Genomic DNA, 24,994 nt, shown 5'->3' on the forward strand with positions numbered 1-24,994 from the left:
AGCATGATTCTCTCTCTGCGCTCTGTGTTCTTTCTGCTGATTCACTGTGACTGATGTAGTAGTAAGCTCTGTGTGTTCAATGATAGTTTAATGTATTTGTATGCTTTAATATTATGTCTGATATGTAAGACAAAGACAGGCTTTTAATATTATTGTATTGAGAGGTATTGACTGGTTTGAATGTGATTGACTGGACTGTTTAACTTCACTGTGCTATTTCTAAAGTAAATACTAATTGAACTTTAATGTATCTGTTTTGAATGAATGAATAATTACTCATATCTCCTGGATATCTGCTGGAATCCCATGTTTCCTCTGTGCATGTCCTTGATAACTCAAAGGTTCTGCACACTCCTTAACAAAATACATTGTGTGAAATCTGCTGGGTATGTCATTAAAATTATAATTCCCGGGACAATCGTCTGGGACCTGAGCAATCTTTAATGCAAGTAAGAATGGAACCGTTACACAGCTATGTATTCTGCAGAGACCTTTCCCCTGCAATTCTATTTTCAAAATACAGTGGTACCTCATCTTACGAACGCCTCTTCTAACTAACTTTTCAAGAAACGAACCCGGTGTTTAAGATTTTTTTGCCTCTTCTTCCGAACTATTTTCACCTTACGAACCGAAGCTGCTGGGATGAAGGGGTTTCTTTTTTTCCCTTTTTTGAAGAAAAAAAAGGGAGGGGCGGCTTGGAGGGGGAAAGACTTTGCATTAACAAAAGTAGAACAGCGTGCTTGTAGGCACTGAAATGGTGTCTTTTGAAGAAAGAAAAGGGAGGGGCGGCTTGGAGGGGGAAAGACTTTGCAGAGAACAGCGTGCTTGCAGAGGCACTGAAACGGTGTCTTTTGAAGAAAGAAAAGGGAGGGGCGGCTTGGAGGGGGAAAGACTTTGCAGAGAACAGCGTGCTTGCAGAGGCACTGAAAGGGTGTCTTTTGAAGAAAGAAAAGGGAGGGGCGGCTTGGAGGGGGAAAGACTTTGCAGAGAACAGCGTGCTTGCAGAGGCACTGAAAGAGTGTCTTTTGAAGAAAGAGTGTCTTTTGAAGAGTGGGAAGGAAGAAAGGCGCCCCCCTTGCCTTTCTTCCTTCCCACTCACCCTTTAGCCTAGCCTTGCTTCTTCCACCCGCCCCCTTTGGCTGCTCCTCCCTGCCCTCTGTTCGCCTCCCTTCTAAAGTTTGGGATTTTCCTGAAGGATTTGCACGCATTATTTGCTTTTACATTGATTCCTATGGGAAACATTGTTTCGTCTTATGAACTTTTCACCTTACGAACCTCCTCCTGGAACCAATTAAGTTCGTATCATGAGGTACCACTGTACATTTCATCCTATTTTTTTCCTTAACGCCCCCCCCCCACATGATCCTGATGTGCTTTTCTTCCCTACTGCAGGATTTTAAATCTGGCTATGGCATTACCATCATACCGATGAACTTGGCTAACGTGAAACAGATTGATCGGACTGCAAAACAATGTTTTGAAATAATCACACCTTATCGAAGCTTCAGGTAAGGCCACTGAATGCTGGGTTTGAAACATGCGTGGCAGAATTTTTGGAGAACAGTTGAAATGTCAGAGTTGCATTCAGAAGCTGCCCATCCAGAATCAGACACAGTACAGTGTTCCCTTGATTTTCGTGGGGGATGCGTTCCGAGACCGCCCGCGAAAGTCGAATTTCTGCGAAGTAGAGATGCGGAAGTAAATACACTATTTTTGGCTATGAACAGTATCCCAAGCCTTCCCTTAACACTTTAAACCCCTAAATTACAATTTCCCATTCCCTTAGCAACCATTTAGATTATTACTCAACTCACCATGTTTATTTATTAAAGTTTATTTAAAAAAATGTTTTTTAAAGGCAGACGAAAGTTTGGCAATGACATATGATGTCATCGGACGGGAAAAACCGTGGTATAGGGGGGGAAAACGGAAAAGTATTTTTTTAATTAATATTTTTGAAAAACCGTGGTATAGACGTTCCGCGAAGTTCGAACCCGCGAAAATCGAGGGAACACTGTATAAGGAACTGGAGACGTTTCAGAATGAAGACAATGCAGCATAAATTCTTGAGAAGACTTTTACTACTTCTTCACAGCAAAACTACACTCTCTATATTCTATTTACATAACGCCAACACTCTTACTAGATGACACACCACCACTAATCACAATCATAGACCAGCCACAGACTAACCCCACCTATGCAAAGGTTCATTACAGTATATACAGTTCTTAGCCAATGAGGTCATAGTATATTCTGCTGATCTACCATGACTCAGCATTCTTTTTAATTTACACTAATTACATTCTACTCCACTGTAACTGGAATATTACCTCAGGTACTAATCCTGACATGAAATAAATGCTTTCTCTTACGCAACATGGAGGCATTCCTTGTTTTACAACAGTTGATTTAGTGACCCTTACAATGGGATCGAAAAACTGACCTATGACTATTTTTCACACTTACAAGCATTGCAGGTCACATGATCAAAATTCAAATGCTTGATACGTATTTCTGATGGTCGCACTATCTCAGGGTCACGTGATCCTGGGATCCATTTGTGGCCTTCTGACAAGCGAAGTCGATGGGGAAGCTAGATTCACTTAACAAGAAACATGTGGCAAGAAATATTATAAAATGAGGCAAAACTCAACAAATTTCTCTTTTGGTAATAAATTCAGGCTAAATTCTGGTCGTAAGTCAAGGACTGCCTGCAATGGCTATTTCAGTATTAACAAAGAATAACAAGAGTGAATATTTTTGTTGCGAATTGGCTTGAACAATACTCCACTTCCTTTTCTTTTCCTAATGTCATTTATGCCTTCCATTTTTATCGCATAAAGTTTCTTTCTTCCAAAGGGGAAAAGTATGATACATATAGATCATAAAAAGTAATTTGTGCCAAGTTGACAACTTTTTAAGACTTCTGGACTTCAACTCCCAGAATTCTTCAGCAGCTACTGTATGTTGAAGAATTCAACATACCGGCTGAGGAATTCCGAGAATTGAAACCCACATGCTAGCTGAGGAATTCCGGGACTCAAAATCCCCATTCTGGTTGAGGAATTCTGAGAGTTGACATCCCCATGCTGTCTGAGGAATTCCGGGAGTCGAAATCCACATACTTGCTGCGGAATTCCGAGAGTCGAAATGCTTACTGAGGAATTTGGGGAATCAAAATCCATATGTAACTGAGGAATTCTAGGTGTTTGAGACCACAAGTCTCACAGCTCTTCCCCGGGTCCCGTCGACTAAACAATGTCGTCTGGCAGGACCCAGGGGAAAAGCCTTCTCTGTGGCAGCCCTGACCCTCTGGAACCAGCTCCCCCCCGGAGATCAGAATTGCCCCCACCCTCCTTGCCTTTCGTAAGCTCCTCAAAACCCACCTCTGTCGTCAGGCTTGGGGGAACTGAACTACCCTTTTCGCCCTAGGCCTATACAATTTATGCATGGTATGTTTGTGTGTATGTTTGGTTTTAATAAGGGTTTTTTAAATTATTTTAAACATTAGATTTGTTACATGCTGTTTATTACTGTTGTGAACTGCCCTGAGTCTACAGAGAGGGGCGGCATACAAATCTAAATAAATAAATAAATAGATAAATAAATAAATAAATAAATAAATAAATAAATAAATAAATAACAATAGAATAGAATAGAATTGAATTGAATTGAATTGAATTGAATTAAATTGTTGTCAAGTTTTGAGGACCATACATACTGACTCTAAATTAATGTGTTACAGCTTTACTGCCGAATCCGAGAGAGAAAAGCAGGATTGGATCGAAGCGCTCCAGCAATCCATTGCAGAAACTCTATCTGACTACGAAGTCGCTGAGAAGATCTGGTTCAATGAATCAAACCGAATTTGTGCCGACTGTAAAACTCCTGATCCTGACTGGGCATCCATCAATCTCTGTGTCGTCATTTGCAAGAAATGTGCAGGTAATTAAGAAACTCTCAGGATACCCCTGCGCCATTAGGGCAACTTAAAAAAAATTAATGGCATGCCTGAAACCTATTTATATTCTTTTACTATGGGGTTCAAAATCACGTTCGGGATTTCAGGCTGCACGTACGAGGTGCTCCGCACAGTCACTCAGGCCCTCATCACCTCTTGTCCTGACTATTGCAATGTGCCCTACATGGGGCTACCCTTGAAGAATGTTTGGAGTCTTTAGCTGCTGCAAAATGCAGCAGTGCGAGCAATAACGGGTATACCTAGATAGGCCTGTGTTACTCCATCTTTACACCAGCTGCATTGGTTACCGTTCGGTCTCCGAACCCAATTCAAGGTGTTGGTTATCACCTTTAAAGCCCTAAATGCACTTGGGGAAAAGGAATCCTCAATCTGAGTATTGTATTGGCAGTTCTGTGTTAGCAAAAACTTCAGAAGAGAAGGATTTAGGGGATGTGATTTCTGACAGTCTCAAAATGGGTGAGCAGTGTGGTCAGGCAGTAGGAAAAGCAAGTAGGATGCTTGGCTGCATAGCTAGAGGTATAATAAGCAGGAAGAGGGAGATTGTGATCCCCTTATATAGAGCGCTGGTGAGACCACATTTGGAATACTGTGTTCAGTTCTGGAGACCTCACCTACAAAAAGATATTGACAAAATTGAACGGGTCCAAAGACGGGCTACAAGAATGGTGGAAGGTCTTAAGCATAAATCGTATTAGGAAAGACTTAATGAACTCAATCTGTATAGTCTGGAGGACAGAAGGAAAAGGGGGGACATGATCGAAACTTTTAAATATGTTAAAGGGTTAAATAAGGTTCAAGAGGGAAGTGTTTTTAATAGGAAAGTGAACACAAGAACAAGGGGACACAATCTGAAGTTAGTTGGGGGAAAGATCAAAAGCAACATGAGAAAATATTATTTTACTGAAAGAGTAGTAGATCCTTGGGACAAACTTCCAGCAGACGTGGTTGGTAAATCCACAGTAACTGAATTTAAACATGCCTGGAATAAACATATATCCATTGTAAGATAAAATTCAGGAAATAGTATAAGGGCAGAATAGATGGACCATGAGGTCTTTTTCTGCCGTCAGTCTTCTATGTTTCTATGTTTCTATTTATGGGACCGGCTCTATCCTCATACCTCATTGCGGCCAATAAGGGCCCACAGAGTCGGCCTTTTCCAGGTTCCGTCCACCAAGCAATGTCAGTTGGCGGAACTTCGGGGAAGAGCCTTTTCTGTGGTAGCCTCTCCCTACTGGTCTTCTGGAAAGCTGTTAAGACCTGGCTTTTCCGTCAGGCCTGAAATTAGATTGACTGCTGTGCATGTATGGTTCTTTTTAAAGATATTATTTTACTGTTAATTTATTATTGATTTTATTATGTTGTTTTGATTGCATTTTAATACTATTGTATTTATTCCATTTTTTAGCTGCTCTGAGTCCACTTTGGAATGAGTGACATATAAATACAGAGGTACCTCTACTTATGAACTTAATTTGTTCCATGACCAGGTCCTTAAGTAGAAAAGTTTATAAGAAGAAGCAATTTTTCCCATAGGAATCAATGTAAAAGCAAATAATGTGTACGATTGGGGAAACCACAGGGAGGGTGGAGGCCCTGTTTCCTCCCAGGAGATTCCTAGAGAGGCCCCATGGAGGCTTCTTCCCACCTTTTCTGGCCCTGTTTCCTCCCAGGAGATTCCTAGAGAGGCCCCACAGAGGCTTCTCTCTGCCCTTTCCGGTTACAGTTTTGGAGGCTCTGGTTTGTAAGTGGAAAATGGTTCTTGAGAAGAGGCAAAAAAATCTTGAACACCTGGTTCTTATCTAAAAAAGTTTGTAAGTAGAGGCGTTCTTAAGTAGAGGTACCACTGTACAATAAATAAATAAATTTGTGTCAGTGACGCTGATTGCTCACGTTGAATGTGTGGGTGCCTTCGCTAATGCTTTTCCATGATAAAAACTTCATCAAACTTTTCCATTCAAGCTTGTTCCATTAGTTTGGGTTTTTTTCAAATTCGTCTCCTCTGGCACTGACCTTCAAGTTGGTTTTATTTTTCTGTTTTGTCCCAGGGCAGCACAGATCACTGGGACCCAGAGATTCGAAGGTGCGAAGTCTCAAAATGGACGCCAGTGTTTGGACCAATGAACTCATCGAGGTAGGAAAGGAGATGGTCGGACCAAGAAGAGCCTTTGACTTGGAAATTCATGACATTTGATTGTGTATTTTACAACTTTTAGTAGTCCTGAGAGATGATCACTTAAAGATTTGCCAGCCGTGTGCAGCAGTTGCCAAAAAAGCCAACACAATCTTAGGCTGCATCAACAGAGGCATAGAATCAAGATCATGTGAAGTATTATCATCTTATAATGCCTTGGAATACTGCATTCAATTTTGATTTCCATAGTATAAAGACTGTAGAATTGTTTTTGAATTGTTTTAGAATTTTATTGTTTTTGTAATTTCATACTGTTGTAAGCCACCCTGAGTCCTTCGGAATTGGACAGCATAGAAATTGAATTAATAATAATAGAAAAAGTACAGAGATTAAACATTTTCTAAAGGAAAAAATACCGCAATCTAAAAACAGGGAAGCATCAGCAGAAATAAGAACTTGTTATTTGACCACAATCAAATCAGTTTTACATATATATTTATATATACTTATATATCTATATCTATCTCTATATCTCTATGTATAGAATAGAATAGAATAGAATAGAATAGAATAGAATTTTTATTGGCCAAGTGTGATTGGACACACAAGGAATTTGTCTTGGTGCATATGCTCTCAGCATACATAAAATAAAATATACATTTGTCAAGAATCATGTGGTACAACACTTAATGATTGTCATAGGGGTCAAATAAGCAATGAAGAAGCAATATTAATAAAAATCTTAGGATATAAGCAACAAGTTACAGTCATACAGTCAACATGGGATGAAATGGGTGAAAGGAATGATGAGAAAAACTAGTAGAATAGAAGTGCAGATTTAGTAGAAAGTCTGACAGTGTTGAGGGAATTACTTGTTTAGTAGAGTGATGGCGTTCGGGGGGAAACTGTTCTTGTGTCTAGTTGTCTTGGTGTGCAGTGCTCTGTAGCGACGTTTTGAGGGTAGCAGTTGAAACAATTTGTGTCCAGGATGTGAGGGGTCGTGCAGTATACAGGTCCTCAATGGAAGGCAGGTTGGCAGCAATTGTTTTTTCTGCAGTTCTGATTATCCTCTGAAGTCTGTGTCGATCCTGTTGGGTTGCAGCACCAAACCAGACAGTTATAGAGGTGCAGATGACAGACTCAATGATTCCTCTGTAGAACTGGATCAGCAGCTCCTTGGGCAGTTTGAGCTTCGTGAGCTGGCACAGAAAGAACATTCTTTGTTGTGCTTTTTTGATGATGTTTTTGATGTTAGGTGACCATTTTAGGTCTTGAGATATAAAGAACCTGGAAATTTGAAGGTCTCTACTGTTGATACTGTGTTGTCTAGTATTGTGAGAGGTGGAAGGGTGGAAGGGTTTCTCTTAAAGTCTACCACAATTTCTACGGTTTTGAGTGTGTTCAGTTCTAGATTGTTCTGGTCACACCACAAGGATAGTTATTCAACTTCCCGTCTGTATGCGGATTCATCAATATCAATCTCTCTCTCTCTCTTCCTCTTTCATGCCAATCATTGTTAAGTCCTTTCTTCTTCTAATATTCTCATAACCTTTGTAATTTCTATAAAGGTTTATATACACTGCTCAAAAAAATAAAAGGAACACTCAAATAACACATCCTAGATCTGAACGAATGAAATATTCTCATTGAATACTTTGTTCTGTACAAAGTCGAATGTGCTGATAGCAAAATGAAATTGATTGTCAATCAGTGTTGCTTCCTAAGTGGACAGTTTGTTTTCACAGAAGATTGATTTACTTGGAGTTATATTCCGTTGTTTAACCGTTCCCTTTATTTTTTTTTGAGCAGTATATATTATATGAATATAAAAGCCAAATTCCACTCATTCATCGCGATATCTCCAGAACTGTAAAGCCTAAAACCTGAAACTTGGCAAGTATGTTCCTCTTGGTGATCACTAAGAAAGGATTTTTTGAAATGACCATCAGATCAGTAGTATTTCTTATGTAGTATTATGTTAACATGCTCTGATGCTAATCAGACATTCTACCCCCCCTCTCCACCTGAAAAGAACTCTGTTCCAACTTCCAGTTGCCTTATATTAACTAATGTTAAAGAGTTACACATTCAACATACAGTATATTTTCAAGCTTTAAGTGTCAATGTATCGAGCTTGATCACATAGTTTCAAAGCACGGGTATCCAGCTATTAATCTCTTATATTTCAGTTTAAAAGGGTAGTCAATGTTATGATGTTCTTTATTTGTACAACTTTTTTTTCTCATTTTAAAATGATCATCCAGTTATATCTATGAATCTGATATTTCCGTCTTGTTCTTTTAAGTTGTAATTTTAAAATCCACCTTTGCACCTAACACAATTTTCTACAGAGGTATTTGTTGATCTTCAAAAGTAACCTTTGGTTGCAGCGAATAATGTAAAAAGTTCAACCCATGAAACATTTCCTTTAAAGTAGCCATCTTGTACTGTAGTAATAGACTTTCAAAGCCTTATTTTACAATTGATATGTAAACAAGGTAGATTCCCCCCTCCACACACACACAAAAAAGCTATTTCTAATTAACTTCAAAGCGTTTCTTTAAGTCAACTTCACAAAGCCTTCATGTTTACAAAACCTGGCAGAAACAACTCTGAAATCATCTCTTTGCTACATATTGCATGAAAATACCAAAAATTAAGATCTTACAAAGCTGGAATGACTAGAATAAGTAGAATAATAACAGAGTTGGAAGGGACCTTAGAGGTCTTCTAGTCCAACTCCCTGCTGGGGCAGGAATCCCTACACCAGTTCAGATAAATGGTTATCCAACATCTTCTTAAAAACTTTCAGCTGTTCCACGGATTAATTGTTCTAACTGTCAGGAAATTTCTCCTTAGTTCTAAGTTGCTTCTCTCCTCGATTAGTTTCCACCCATTGCTTCTTGTTTTACCCTCAGGTGCTTTGGAGAATAGGTTGACTCCTTCTTCTTTGTGGCAACCCCTGAGATATTGGAACACTGCTATCATGTCTCCCCTGGTCCTTTTCATTAAACTAGACATACCCAGTTCCTTCATGTGCACTTTTTAAAATAATCTTAATTAAGTTTCTACATATTAAAATAGAAAGAAAGAAAAAAAAATTAAACAAACAGGACATAAACAGAAGATAGACAAATGAACCTATGAACCTAAACAATATATAGAACATACAGTGATACCTCGTCTTACAAACCCCTCGCCATACAAACTTTTCGAGATATGAACCAGGGGTTTAAGATTTTTTTGCCTCTTCTTCCGAACTATTTTCACCTTATGAACCCGCCACCACTGCTGGGATGCCCCGTCTCTGGACTTCCATTGCCAGGTGAAGGCTCTCCTCGTTGGGAAACCCCAACTCTGGACCTTCCGTTGCCAGCGAAGCACCCGTTTTTATTTTATTTATTTATTTATTGGATTTGTATGCCGCCCCTCTCCACAGACTCGGGGCGGCTAACAACAGCAATAAAACAGTATATAACAAAATCCAATACTAAAAACAGTTAAAAACCCATTATATAAAAACCAATCATACATACAGACATACCATGCATAAAATTGTAAAGGCCTAGGGGGAAGTGTATCTCAGTTCCCCCATGCCTGGCAGCAGAGGTGAGTTTTAAGCAGCTTTCGAAAGGCAAGGAGGGTGGGGGCAATTCTAATCTCTGGGGGGAGTTGGTTCCAGAGGGCCGGGGCCACCACAGAGAAGGCTCTTCCTCTGGGTCCCACCAAGCAACATTGTTTGGTTGACGAGACTCGGAGAAGACCCACTCTGTGGGACCTAATTGGTCACTGGGATTCGTGCATCTGGGATTCCCCTGAGGCTCTCCTCCATGGGAAACCCCACCTCCGGACTTCCAGATTTTTGCTATGCAGCAGGGGAATCCCAGCAGAGGAATCCCAGCATCACAAACACGGGTGCTTCGCTGGCAACACAAATGCTGCGATTTCGCTGAGGCTTCCCTCGCTGGGAAACCCCATCTCTGGAGTTTCTGTTGCCAGCGAAGCGCCCGTTTTTGTGATGCTGGGATTCCTCTGCAGCATCGCAAAAACGTGGAAGTCCGGATGTGGGGTTTCCCATGGAGGGGAGCCTCAGGGGAATCCCAGCAGTGCAAAAAGGGGTGCTTTGGCTGGCAAAAGGGGTGAATTGTGGATTTGCACGTATTAATCGCTTTTCCATTGATTCCTATGGGAAACATTGTTTCGTCTTATGAACTTTTCACCTTACGAATCTCGTCCTGGAACCAATTAAGTTCGTAAGACAAGGTATCACTCTATTCAATTTCAGTAGTGTTCTTTATATGCACATAGATAGCTATTTGCTTATCATCAATTAATATTTTATTTCACTACGAATATATATTTATTTGTTATATAGAAGACATAATTTGTCAACCATATTGTTGACTGTCACTATCAAGCGACCTGTATTTGCATCTAGTGTATGGAATTGTGGTTGTTTTTTCTTTAGTTCTGTATATTATGTTGTATTCATTTTATTTATTTATTTATTTATTTATTGGATTTGTATGCTGCCCCTCTCCAGAGACTAGGGGTGGCTAACAGCAACAATAAAACAGTGTACAATAGTAATTTGGTATTAGAAATGATTAAAAATCCATTAATATAAAAACCAAACATACATACATACATACCATGCATAGAATTGTAAAGGCCTAGGGGGAAAGAGGATCTCAATTCCCCCATGCCTGGTGGCAGAGGTGGGTTTTAAGTTGTTTACGAAAGGCAAGGAGAGTGGGGGCAGTTCTAATCTCTGGGGGGCGTTGGTTCCAGAGGGCCGGGGCCACCACAGAGAAGGCTCTTCCCCTGGGTCCCGTCAGGCGACATTGCTTAGTTGACGGGACCCGGAGAAGATCCACTCTGTGGGACCTAATTTTGTATATTTCTTCATGTGTTTTAAAACCTCCAGTCTTCTAATCATCTTTGTTGCTCTTCTCTGCACTCTTTCTAGTGTTTCCACATCCTTTTTGCACAGTGGCGACCAAAACTGAATGCAGTATTCCAAGTGTGGCTTTACTAAAGCCTTATAAAGTGGCATTAACACTCCACACGATCTTGATTCTATCCCTCTGTTGATGCAGCCTAGAGCTGTGTTGCCATTTTTGTTAGCTGCTGCACACAGCTGGCTCACATGTTGAATGATGGGATTGATGGGGTTTCGTTTCATTTTAAATGGATTGAAGAGAATTCCCACCCAGCAACCGGTGGACATGTGATTTCGGTCTTAAATGAGCAATAAGAATAATACTGCCAAGTGATTAAAAAGATGAGGTTGGATCCAATGTTAGATCCTGAAAGGATGCATTTAAAGATCAGATCATTATAGAATCCACTGACTCACATTTGTGATGGTTGCAATGTCCCAGGGTCATTTGGTCCCTTTCGGATAAGCAGCTCAATGGGGAAGGCCGATTCACTTAACAACCATGTTACAAACTGGGGTGACTGGCCTGAAAAGTCACAAAATGGAGCAAAATTCACGTAACCATCTTGCTTTGCAGCTGAACATTTGGGCTGAATTCTGCTCACAAGTCCAGGACTAAACTGTTTTGCTTTAATTTAATTTTCTCAACAAAATAAAATAATATTTTTAAAAAGTTCCTTTGAAAGTTCCTGTAATCTCATCTCTCCTCCCCCACTTTGATTAATGGATTTCCTTCCTTCCTTCCTTCCTTCCTTCCTTCCTTCCTTCCTCCCTCCCTCCCTTTCCACTTCCTTCCTTCCTCCCCTCCCTCCCTTCCTTTTCTTTCCCCTTCCTTCCTTCCTCCCTCCCTCCCTTCCTTTCCACTTCCTTCCTTCCTTCCTCCCCTCCCTCCCTTCCTTTTCTTTCCCTTCCTTCTTTCCCCCCTCCCTCCCTTCTCTTGCCTTTCCCTCCATTTTCTTTCTTTCTTTCTTTCTTTCTTTCTTTCTTTCTTTCTTTCTTTCTTTCTTTCTTTCTTTCTTTCTTTCTTTCTTTCTTTCTTTCTTTCTTTCTTTCTTTCTTGCATAGCTTTTTATTGTGATAGGCAATGAAAGGTCCAACAGCTTTTGGGAAGGTAATCTTCAACCAGATGAAAAATTACAAATGGATGCCCCGGATGATAAGAGGCTAACTTTTATTACCCAAAAATACAAAGAAGGGAAATTCAGAAAAATGACACTGCTGTCTAAAACTAAGGATGAATTAAATAAGGTAATTGCTGGTGGAAATAATGAGGATGGAAATATTTTTTTGGCGTGGGGTGGGGAGTCCTTTTCACTTTTTTGTTGAAAAAAAAATGTAAAATGTTTGTGAGATAAAACTAGAGGAGAATTTTGTGTTACCACGGCTTTCTTAATGAAAAGGAATGGATTGTGATGTATTGAAATGGGATGAAATAAATGAGCACAGCCCATAGTGGCACAGAGCCTGAAGGATGCCGTTTCTACTCGTGTAGGGTAATATAACAATATAATATAGAAGTTTAATAAATTAAGATAAAACCATAACAAAATTCCCATAATATGGAACCACAGAATAGGATAGGTGTAATAATTTGATTGCTAACAAAAGTAATCGTCTATCTGCTTCTGGTGTAGAATGGGACAACTTGCCATAGCCAACTCTCTATGGCTAACTCAACATAGCCAACTCAACATAGCCAACTCAACATAGCCAACTCAACATGGCCAACTCTATATCCAAGTCTATGGCCAACTCACCATAGCCTAACACAAGTAATCATCTATCTGCTTCTGGTGTAGAATGGGACAACTTGCCATAGCCAACTCTCCATAGCCAACTCACCATGACCAACTCTCTATGGCCAATTCAACATGGCCAACTCAATATAGCCAACTCTCTATGGCCAACTCAACATGGCCACATTGGGGGCTGGATCCAGCCCGCGGGCCTTGTGTTTGACACCCCTGAGTTAGGTGCTTGAGAGCACCATGGTGACTACAACTCTTTTCTCTAATCTCACTCATTCAATTAAGAAATGTCAATCTCTTCTTCTGCTCTTCTGTTCATACTTTTCATCTTTGTGATCAGGCGCTGTGTGCTGCAGTTATTAAGCCAGATGTCTTGGAGACCATGATGTTGTTGTTCAGTGGAGCAGATGTGATGTGCGCAACGGGCGATCCCGTGTTCAGCACCCCGTACTTGTTAGCCAAAAAATCTGGGCAGAGATTGCAAATGGAATTCCTCCACCACAATAAGTTTTCAGGTATGGTTTGCAGGTAGTGTGTGCCTTATAGGGTCTCTCTCTCTCTCTCTCTGTGTATGTGAGTACTGCATTCTAACCACTGCGCTACCATGGCTCAGTAAACAGAGGTTTGTCTTTGAAATAGTGGTTTATCTGCAAGGAATATATACATACATGTTCTAGGCAAAGTCAGCCAATCAATCATCAACTACAGCACAGAAGCACACATGGAGACAGAGAGATATGCCTTTAACAGGGCCTCTGTTATATTATAGCTTCTTAAAGCGGTAGCAGTCAAATTACCCTAATGACTCATTGCTACCATTCCATCATCTTTGCAGTATTATAACATTACAACAACTAGTCAGCTATGCATTATGTTCCATTTCCTGACTACGGAAACCAAATAATAATTAAATCTGACTCTGCATCTACCTACACCAGGGGTCAGTAACCTCAAACACAAAAAGAGCCACAAAGGTCCTAACCAGAAACACACACACTGGTCAATTCTGGAACCAATCAAACGTTTGGTTCACTCACCATAGAACAGTAATGGCAAACCTTTTTTTCCTCAGGTGCCAAAAGAGCATGAGCACACACTATTGCATGCATGAGTGCCAACACCCATAATTCAATGCCTGGGGAGGATGAAAACAGCTCATCCCACCGAGCCATTTGGAGGCCGCAAACGGCCTGTTTCCCAACTTCTAGTGGGTCCAGTAGGCTCGTGTTTCACCCTCCCCAGGCTCCAAAGGCTTCCCTGGAGCTGGGGGAGGTAAAGATTCCCTCCCCCCCCAGAGGCTCTCTGGAAGCCAAAAACACCCTCCCAGAGCCTCTGTGTAAGCCAAAAATCAGCTGGCTGGCACACACATGCACATGGTAGCTGAGCTAGGGCAATGGCTTACATGCCAGCAGATATGGCTCCGTGTGCCACCTGTGCGCCATCACTGCCATAGAGTATTCTCCTAGCATGGTGTCCTTTTTCCTCTGCTGACCAGCACTGCCATAGAGTCTTCCTAGCACAGCATCCTTTTTCAATCCTAACTGAAATCCCTATCAATTGTGGAGCCAACCAGCAACAGGCAGCCACAGCAGAGGGATGAAAGAGCCACATGCAGCTCCAGAGCCATGGGTTGCTTACCCCATGACCTAAGTTTTTAGCTTCCGCTCTTCAGAGCAAGAAGTCTTAAGCAATGATTTGAAAATTGATTCTATAACTAATTTTATTTATTTATTTATTTATTTATTTATTTATTTATTTATTGATTGATTGATTGATTGGATTTGTATGCTGCCCCTCTCCGTGGACTCGGGGCGGCTAACAACAGTGATAAAAACAATATGTAGCAATCCAATAATAAAACAACTAATAGTCCTTTATTACATTACTTTACAGATTTTTCCCACTGTGATGGTCTCGCCAACCCCGTTTCCTCTCCCAATTCACCCTTACCATCCTTCCTCTATGATAACTTATACATGGTTTCCTGCAACCCTTCCAAGCTGTTCAGTGAGAGAAAAATTAAAGAAGGTATGTTGGTCTTTCTTTCTTATCTATGGCTTGTGTATCCTGATACTTTAGAGCTGGGGTGGTGCAGTGGTTAGAGTACAGCCCTGCAGGCTACTTCAGCTAACTGCTAGATGTAGTTCAGCAGGTCAAATCTCACTGCTGGCTCAAGGTTGACTCAGCCTTCCATCCTTCTGAGATGGGTAAAATGAGGACCCAGATTGTTGGGGGCAAGAGTCTGATTCTGCAAACTGCTTAGAGAGGGCTGTAAAGCACTATGAAGTGGTATATAAGTTTAAATACTATTTAATTTAATTTAATTGATTTGATTTATATGTTGCCCAATCCCATGGGACTCAATAGCAGTTGCTATTGCTACTATATTAGTTAAATGCTAGATTTCAGAAACCATAGCTTGAGCCAAGGAGAAAGTTAGTCTATGGTAGAAAACATGTCCCTACCAAGTATTTTGTTTTTTTCTTTGTATTCTTTTGGCCACCCAACAACAGAAGAAGAAGCAATTTTTCCCATAGGAATCAATGTAAAAGCAAATAATCTGTGCGATTTGGGAAACCACAGGGAGGGTGCAGGCCCTGTTTCCTTCCAGGAGATTCCTAGAGAGTCCCCACTGTGGCTTCTCCCCACCTTTTCCAGCCCTGTTTCTTCCCAGGAGATTCCTAGAGAGTCTCCACGGAACCTTCTCCCCACCTTTTCCGACCCTGCTTCTTCCCAGGAGATTCCTAGAGAGGCTCCACGGAGGCTTCTTCCTGCCTTTTCCGGCCCTGCTTCTTCCCAGGAGATTCCTACAGAGGCCTCACGGAGGCTTCTCCCTGCCTTTTCGGTTACAGTTTCAGAGGCTTGGGTTTGTAAGTGGAAAATGGTTCTTGAGAAGAGGCAAAAAAATCTTGCACCCCGGTACTTATCTAGAAAAGTTCGTAAGTAGAGGCGTTTGTAGGTAGAAGTACCATTGACTTAATCTTGCTATCCCTTTTAGCTTTTGCCTGCTCTATACAAAACCCTTCATTTTGCAAACCTCTTCTGCTAAGCTACAGTTTTGTCTCCCTGTGTCTTTCATTTCTATTTTAGTTCAGCGGGTGCCTTATTTTTCTACGTACGTTTTCTCCTGGGTTTTTTTCTGTTTGTCTCCCGATCTCTCGTGTTTGCGTCTTGATGCTTTCTGTACATCTGCAATTGGCGACTACCAATACAAAGCTTTTAAAAGCCTCTGTTTTTCTTTGGTTATTTTATTTTATTTTTTAAAAAAACCTATGCCTGCATCATTTCAATGAGGCTATTTAAAAATAGCGAAAGGCAGGGAAATAAGCTTTCCTAGGCTTATTCGCATTAATCATCGCAATGTCCTCTTGTTTAGGTTGAAAGCTTTAGTTGAAATTGGACTGGCTACTTAAATGAGCCTAGATAGGAAGTGGAATAATTGACTTAATTTATACAAATCTGATTATTTCCAATAGGGATGGAAGTTCCAAGAACTTTATTTGGTGCAGAACTGTAGGTAAAATGCATTGGTTCAGGATATCAGATGTGAAATGTACAAATATTGACTTTGGAGCCAGGCAAGATTTTACTTAATTTGTGCTCACCTGATCTCCCATTTTATGCATTCTGTGTTAGGTGTTTCAATATTGTTCTGTCAAGCTCTCTGGTAGAATCCTCCCAAAAATGCACAGATACAATTTCAGACACACACACATTTGAAAATTCAAAACAATGTTCTTTATCCCGAAAAATGCAAATAAACGAAGCACTCTTTTTGTATAGCAAAGAACACTTGTCTCCAAACAAATTGGTAATTTGCACAGTTCTGTGATACTTAGCTTGCAGCTGTGAGGTAATTCACAGTCCTTCTTCTTTCATAAAGTGAAACACACTTTGCTCTGGTTTAGTTTCAAAGCGGGGAAAAATCTGCACACAAAGATCAAAGTCAGCAAAGCAGGCATGAAACACAACCATCAGATAATCCTCCACAATGGCCAAACCCACAGGCTGCTCTTTATAGCAGCCTCACTAATCACCACAGCCCCACCCAACCACAGGTGGCCTCATTTTCTTTGACAATAATCTCTCAGTTGTTGTTGCCTATGCATCGCTCTCCGCATGTGTGGCTGTATCATTAACTCTTGTTCTGAATCCAAGGAGGAGCTAGATAATTGATCTCCTTCAGAGCTGTCTGCCACACTCTCCTCCTCCCTTTCACTCATGTCTTCTTGGTCACAGGACCCTTCATCAGCAGACTCCACTGGGGGTAAAACAGGCCTGCAGCATGTGGATGTCTCCCCCACATCCACAGTCCTTGGGGCAGGAGCTGGGCCAGAACCAACCACAACAAATATACTTACCGATACCTGTCTAATTTGAATTCCCAGCCTGTATGGGGACTGTATTTGTAAAAGCATTATTAGTGAGCCGCAGTGGCACAGTGGTTAGAGTGCGGTACTGCAGGCTACTTCTATTGCCTGCTGGCTGCCGGCAATTTGGCAGTTTGAATCTCACTAGGCGCAAGGTTGACTCAGCCTTCCATCCTTCCGAGGTGGGTCAAATGAGGCCCAAGATTGTTGGGGGCAATAGGCTGACTCTGTAAACCGCTTAGAGGGTGCTGTAAATACACTCTGAATGGTATATAAGTCTATTGCTAGTCCTCCTTCCTTCCTTCCCTCCTTCCTTCCTTCCTTCATGGCACAGTGGTTAGAATGCCTCATTGCAGCAATTTGATCGTCACCAGCTCAAGGTTTATGCAGTTTTCCATCCTTCCGAGGTGGGTAAAATGAAAATAATGAAAATAACAGCTGCCAAATTGGTTGTGCATCATTAAATCACAGAATCCTTTGATAAAGGCAGATGGAAGATAGAAGTTTGGAGAATAAGAATGCATATGTTAAATTAATATACTAGAACTAAATAATTTTGAATAGATTGGTTTTTGTGATGATAAGAATAAAAAAACAATGATAAAACTTTGAAGTATAAGATGAATTTAGAGCAGCTATAATGTGAAAAAAAATAACCTGCATTAAACACACATATAAACTATTATGTAAAAATGAAACTATAAAAGAGCATTAGAAAATACAAAAATTGAAAGTTGGTAATTTTGAAATGTGATTTGTGTGGGACATAAAAAATAAGAATTGGTTTTTGAACTGGTAAAGTGATAGGTGATAAAGTGACAGAATTAATTGTTAAGAGGATAAAATTAGTTTGTATTAAAGAGTAAAAATGATATGCAGAAGTGAAGTTAAATAAGTTAGAAATGTACGCATGTATCTTAGAAATGTAAAAAGTGGGAAAAAACTGTGGTGAGCTGAGGTGGCGCAGCAGGTAGAGTGCTGTACTGCAGGCCACTGGAGCTGACTGTAGATCTGTAGGTCAGCGGTTCAAATCTCATCACCGGCTCAAGGTTGACTCAGCCTTCCATCCTTCTGAGGTGGGTAAAATGAGGAGCCGGATTGTGGGGGCAATAGACTGGCTCTGTTAAAAAGTGCTATTGCTAACATGTTGTAAGCTGCCCTGAGTCTTAAGGAGAAGGGCAGTATAAAAATCAACCAACCGAATGAATGAATGAATGAATGAATAAATAAATAAATAAATAACTGACCGCATTTTCACGTGTTGGAAAGAAAGATGAAAAGTAGGAAAAAAGGGAAAGAAAAGAGGATAAAATAGAAATGAAATAAGAGGGAGAAAAGACTAAAAGATACATTCTAATATGAAACGAAATATGAGAGATTTATCAAAAATGAAATGATAGTGAATTGTAACTATTTAAAATATATATATAGTTTAGACCTGTGATGGAGAACCTATAGCAGGCATGCCACAGATGGCACGCAGAGCCATATTAGAGGGCAAATGAGACTTTCAGGTCCAGTATACATGCGCACGCTGACCAGCTGATTTGCAGCCCTAGGAAAGGCTGTTTCGTCCTCCGGACGCTTCAGGGAAGTTCCCCCGAATCCCCGGAGGCAAAAAAAATTCCATCAATGGACAAACCGGAAGTTCAGAAAAATGCACTTCCGGTTTGCCATTGTGTTGGCTTTTTCACTCTGCAGGATTCAGGAAAGCTTCCTGAAGCCCCAGAGTGCAAAAAACGGCCCAATAGGCAAACCAGAAGTGTGTTTTCTGAACTTCCGGTTTACCCATTTGGGCATAGGGGGGTGCATATGCTTGGGGGAGGAAAGGGGTGTGGGCACATGCATGCATGGTAGCAAACCCCCCCCCCCAAAAAAGGTTCTTCATCATTGGTTTAGACTATTGTATGGATGTATGAAACTCAGAAAGCAAATGCTCACAACATCAGATGTTGAAAGACCAAAAATAAATAAAAATTATTTGGGGGGGGGAAAGATTGAAATTTGGCTATACAGAGGTACCTCTACCTAAGAACACCTCTACTTATGAATTTTTCTAGATAAGAACCAGGTGTTCAAGATTTTTTTGCCTCTTCTCAAGAACCATTTTCCACTCACAAACATGAGCCTCCGAAACTGTAACCGGAAAAGGCCAGGAGAAGCCTCTGTGGGGGCCTCTCTAGGAATCTCCTGGGAGGAAACAGGGCTGGAAAAGGTGGGGAGAAGCCTCCGTGGGGCCTCTCTAGGAATCTCCTGGAAGGAAACAGAGCTGGAAAAGGCAGGATGAAGCCTCAGTGGGGCCTCTCTAGGAATGTCTTTGGAGAGGGGCGGCATACAAATCTAATAAAATAAATAAATGTCCTGGGAGGAAACAGGGCTGGAAAAGGGGGAGAGAAGCCTCCGTGGGGCCTCTCTAGGAATCTCCTGGGAGGAAACAGGGCCTCCACCCTCCCTGTGATTTCCCCAATCGCACACGTTATTTGCTTTTACATTGATTCCTATGGGGAAATTGCTTCTTCTTACAAACTTTTCTACTTCAGAACCTGGTCATGGAACGAATTAGGTTCGTAAGTAGAGGTACCACTGTACCTGTTTCCATCATGGATTATTTGCTAATTTGCTAATTTTTCTTTGATATTGGTTAACTCTCCAGTTAATAAATCAATCCATCTTTAAATGCAGAGTGCAGTAAGAGATTATGTGTGTTGGAAAGTGGCTTTTTGAGTTACTATGAGAATGAGAAGATGGCCACCCCAAGTGGGACATTGGACATCAGTGAAGTCATCTGTCTTGTTATTCATAAGTTGGAAGACACTTTACCAGTGGGGTAAGTCCAAGGTCTTTGTTGGTTTGAGTTAATGATTTTCTCTGTTGGCATTGATATTATTATGGGTTTTTTTTTTTACAAACCATTTTTTTATAATGGTTGTTACATGGAACTTACTGTGGAAGTTTTAATTCTGGATTTCTCACTGTAAATTGCTGAAAGTTCATGGTAGATGGAAAGATAAACAAATAGAACATAGAACCGTAGAGTTGGACAGAACCTTGGAAGTCATTTATTCCAACCCCTTACTCAAGTAGGAGTTCCAAAGAAATGGTTGTCAAGTCTCTTTTTGAAAGCCTCCTATGATGGAGCATCCACAACTCCTACTGGTTGAGGGAATGGAATGGAATGAATGAACGAATGCATGGATGAGTTAGTGGATGAATCAATGATTGAATCAATTAATGAATCAATGAATGGAGAGAGAGTGTGAGTAAATGAATGAATGATCTGTTTGAATGAATGAATGAATGAATGAATGAATGAATGAATCAATCAATCAATCAATCAATCAATGGAGTGAGTGAGTGAATAAATGAATGAATGATCTGAATCCATGAATGAATGAATGAATGGAGAGAGTGAGTAAATGAATGAATAAATCAATTAATCAATCAGTGGAGAGAGTAAGTGAGTAAATGAATGAATGAATTATATGAATGAATGGATGGATGGAGAGAATGAGTAAATGAGTGAATGAATGAATGATCTCAAAATTAAACTCACACATTTTGGATAGCATGGGGAAAAATGGTGGATCTTTAAATCAGTCAGTAAGATTTGAGTGGAGTGGAGTGGAATGGAACAGAATGGGACAGGACAAGTCAGGAAAGGATAGGATATTGGAATGAAGAAATAGGACAGGACAGGGCAGATATATGAATGAAGTAATGGAATAGAATGGAAGAATGGAATGGAATAGAATAGAATAAAATAGATATTGGAACGAAGAAATGGAATTGAATGGAATGGAATGGAATTGAATGGAATAGAATAGAATAGATATTGGAATGAAGGAACAGAATAGAATAGAATAGAACAGATATTGGAATGAAGAAATGGATGGAATGGAATAGTGCAGTGGAGTGGAGTGAAGAATATGACAGAACACAATATAACAGAATAATAACTTTATTGTCACTTTGAATGTACACTAATGTGCATACAGTAAAATGAAAAAAAAAGTATATATCCACATATATGACTCAGAGAGACAACACAGTCTAGTACAGATATATGCATGTACATGGCGAGAATTGTCTGAAGTAGATGGGCCTTTTTGTGTGTATCTGTGTTTGAATGTTCATGCATGGCGTCTGTAGACACCATATTTTCCATTTCAGTTCTAAAGGCATAGCTAAACGTAATTCCGAAGATTTATCCCCCACCCTTCTCCCAGAGTCTCAATTTGATCAGGCAATATGTTGACTATTGTTCTTTCCTCCACCTAAATTATTGGCTTAGTTCCATTATTTTAGCTTTTCATTCCCTAGTGTAGTTTACCCCTTCTCTGCTCCTCTTCATTAGGTTATCAAATGCATATTGATTCCCCATTATCTTCCATACAAATGCAACACAAATAAAACCACTTTAGAAGGCAAAACTGTTGCTACTTGTTTCCAAGACAAGAGGAATAGGGTCTGAGAACAAACTGTACCTCTTATTGTTTTCCTTTTGCAAAAGCTTAGTGCTAAATAAATTTGATTCATCTTCTCCTCGGCAATTTTAGAGCGATGTTTACTTTTGAGATCTACTTACTGTCAGAACGCGCATTTCTCTTTGGAGCCGAAACAGCGCATTCTCAACGAAAATGGACTCGGGCAATTGCTAAGGTAATTTTTGCAATTATCTGTTCAAGTTAAGACAGACACCTTTAAAGGAAACCTGGAGAAAACACTTTTTTTTAAACAAGGAGTTCTCAGACAAAGCAGGCTTTTTTTTTAATGGTAGCAAATTTAGCTTGCAAAGAAGTAAAATTGTTTTCTTCGTTAATGGCAAGAATGGAAATGTTTCTTGTTGCTGTTTAAGAAACGGTGCAGTTAAACCAGTGATAAGTTGCTGCTGGTTCAGATATATTTTAAAATTCATTTGTTCACTTCACTGAAATTTTTTTTGTCTAATTTTATAGGAATGGTTTGAAACAAAAAATAATTTTGGCAATATATTCATTTTTATAGTAACTATTCTTCCTACCAACGATAATTGCAAGTTCTTCCATTTCTCCAGATCTCATTTAATTTGTTGCATTAATTTTGTATCATGATCTTGTTGACATCTTGCTGTTAAATAGATTCCTAAATATTTTACTTTCTTCACCACTTGATGATTATTATTTCTTTCTTGAACAACATTCTGACTTTTCTGTTTTTTGAAAAGTACTTGAAGAAGATTTTGTACCCCCCTCTTGAACTTTTGAATTCTAAGAAGGAGCTTTTGGCTCAAATCTTTGTAACTAATTTTTGTTTCTGTTAGAAATAGCACTTTGTATTAATTTTTGTTTCTGTTTGAAATAGCACTTTGTACCTGAATTGGCCAAAGGTCTTCAGGAAAGAGAGACGGATGTCATTGGTCAGCTGTTCTACAAGGATTGTCAGGACTTGGATAATTGGAAAAAAGGCTGGTTTGCTTTAGAGAAAACAAACTTGTATTTTTGCCTCGAACTGGAAAATTCGCAAGAGAATTCAATGTATCTAAGGCGGCTCCAGGAGTTAAGTAAGACTTAGAAGAAAAATATTACATTGATTTCATAACAGTTTGAAAACTTCACAAATCAACTGTGAACAGATGGGAAACTCTTGCCTTAAATATAGGTAGTTGTCAACTCACGACCATGGCCATTATAACTTCAAACAGTCACTAAATGAATAGTTGTAAGTTAAGAATTACCTGTAGTTTCCTGAATCCCATGGATTTCTTCACACAGGACTTCAGGAATATATAAATCAATACTGTAATTGTCAAGTACCATGATATATCGATTACCATATTTTTCGGAGTATAAGACGCATTGGAGGGTAAAACTCACCTTAGTTTTGGGGGAGGAAAATAGGGAAAAGAATCTGCTTACCAGGTATTCTTCTGGCTAGCGTCCTTAGCCAGTACATTATTTTATCCCCTGGTTAGGGCTTTAAAAAAAACTTTATTCGGAGAGAGTAACAATGAAAGAGCTTGCAAGCCAGTAAGAGCTGGGAGCATCATTAGCACCTGGAAAGAAACATTTGGAGCAAGTTAGACCAATGGAAAAAAAAACCCTGCAAAGAGTTATGGCTTGGAAAACATTCTTTGCAGAGAGTAACAATGAAAGAACTTGCAAGATTGTAAGAGCCGGGAACATCATTAGTACTGGTTAGGGCTGGAAAGAAAAATTTGGAGCAAGTTAGACCAATGAAAGAAACCCTGGAAAATCTTAGGGCTTGGAAAACATTCTTTGCAGAGAGAAACAATGAAAGAGCCTGCAAGTTAAGAGCTAGGAAGATCGTTAGCAGCTAATTAGGGCTGGGGGAGGGGGAAGCTACATTTAGAGTATAAGACTCACCCAAATTTTCAGCCTCTTTTAGGGAGGAATACATTAACTGTGTTGCCTCAGTAATTATAATGAAGGAATGGCTGTAATACAATCCATATTGTAAAGAAGTGGAATTGTAAAGTTGGCTTTGCATAGCTGCCTAAAAATTAGCCCCAGAAGAGAAAGATACTGGTCAGCCGTGATCATGTTCAATGAAACTTAAGTGATCCAGGCAATTAAGAAACCCATCCTATCTTCCCAAAATTCCTGAGCAGCAAGATCCTTTATCAGAAAGATCCCTTACTGTGTTGGACATCCGTGTTACCTGAGAATATATTCTGATCCCTTATTAAAGTTGAAGGATCTTTCACTCCAAGTTCAACCTCACAATCCAACAAAGATCAGAAAGGATAGGGATGACAGTCAGCCAATCAGAACTCAAAGCCAATAAAGAAGAATATTTGTAGCTCAGGGTTAAAATGAGACAACTCACCCATTTGGCTTTCATGGCTGAGTTGGGACTAGAAGTCACCATCTTTTGGAGATTGGCCCAAAGTCACCCAGCTAACTTTCATGCCTAAACTGAGACTAGAATTTACCCTCGCCTGGTGATTGCCATGTATACATCCGGACTAGATTGTATTGTTTTTCTGAGTCATATATACTTTAATACATGTTGGTATGTGAATGTATGCATAAGCCTTCCTTCCTTCCTTCCTTCCTTCCTTCCTTCCTTCCTTCCTTCCTTCCCTCCTCCCTCCCTCCTTCCTTCTTTCCATTTTCTTCCTTCTTTCCATTTTCTTCCTCCTTCCTCCCTTCCTCCCTCCCTCCTTCCTTCTTTCCTCCTTCCTTCTTTCCATTTTCTTCCTTCTTTCCATTTTCTTCTTCCTTCCTCCCTCCCTCCTTCCTTCTTTCCATTTTCTTCCTTCTTTCCATTTTCTTCCTCCTTCCTTCCTTCCTCCCTCCCTCCTTCTTTCCTCCTTCCTTCTTTCCATTTTCTTCCTTCTTTCCATTTTCTTCCTCCTTCCTCCCTTCCTCCCTCCCTCCTTCCTTCTTTCCTCCTTCCTTCTTTCCATTTTCTTCCTTCTTTCCATTTTCTTCTTCCTTCCTCCCTCCCTCCTTCCTTCTTTCCATTTTCTTCCTTCTTTCCATTTTCTTCCTCCTTCCTTCCTCCCTCCCTCCTTCCTTCTTTCCTCCTTCCTTCTTTCCATTTTCTTCCTTCCTTCCATTTTCTTCGTCCTTCCTCCCCCCCCCTCCCTCCCTTCCTTTTTTTCCTTCTTTTGTCATGTTTATGCAGTGCATATTGGAGGTGGTGACCTTTTCAGAACTGCTATGAAATGTCATTTAATGTGTGTCAATTAATGAACATTTAAAGTAACAATAACATTATTCCCCTTTCCTTCTCTTCCCTTCTTCTCTTCTCTCCTTTTCTCTTCTCCTCTCTACTCCTCTCCTCTTCTCATCCTCTCCTATTCTTTTCTTT

At 40.1% G+C, this 24,994-nt stretch overlaps 1 protein-coding gene across 3 annotated transcripts in view; it reads left to right on the plus strand.

The window, feature by feature from the left end:
• The window catches only part of ARAP2 (ArfGAP with RhoGAP domain, ankyrin repeat and PH domain 2), a 174,635-nt gene that overhangs the window by 79,271 nt on the left and 70,370 nt on the right, over positions 1–24,994 (plus strand). For all 3 annotated transcript variants that reach the window (XM_070757103.1, XM_070757104.1, XM_070757105.1), the window contains exons 10-18: positions 1,393–1,508; positions 3,749–3,948; positions 6,034–6,119; positions 12,127–12,309; positions 13,150–13,324; positions 14,703–14,837; positions 19,862–20,006; positions 21,736–21,838; positions 22,520–22,718. In XM_070757103.1, the coding sequence (XP_070613204.1) occupies positions 1,393–1,508; positions 3,749–3,948; positions 6,034–6,119; positions 12,127–12,309; positions 13,150–13,324; positions 14,703–14,837; positions 19,862–20,006; positions 21,736–21,838; positions 22,520–22,718 (1,342 nt within the window). The remainder of the gene's footprint in view (positions 1–1,392; positions 1,509–3,748; positions 3,949–6,033; positions 6,120–12,126; positions 12,310–13,149; positions 13,325–14,702; positions 14,838–19,861; positions 20,007–21,735; positions 21,839–22,519; positions 22,719–24,994) is intronic.

This window comes from Erythrolamprus reginae, chromosome 7 (assembly GCF_031021105.1).
Source record: "Erythrolamprus reginae isolate rEryReg1 chromosome 7, rEryReg1.hap1, whole genome shotgun sequence".
Lineage (NCBI taxonomy): Eukaryota > Metazoa > Chordata > Lepidosauria > Squamata > Dipsadidae > Erythrolamprus > Erythrolamprus reginae.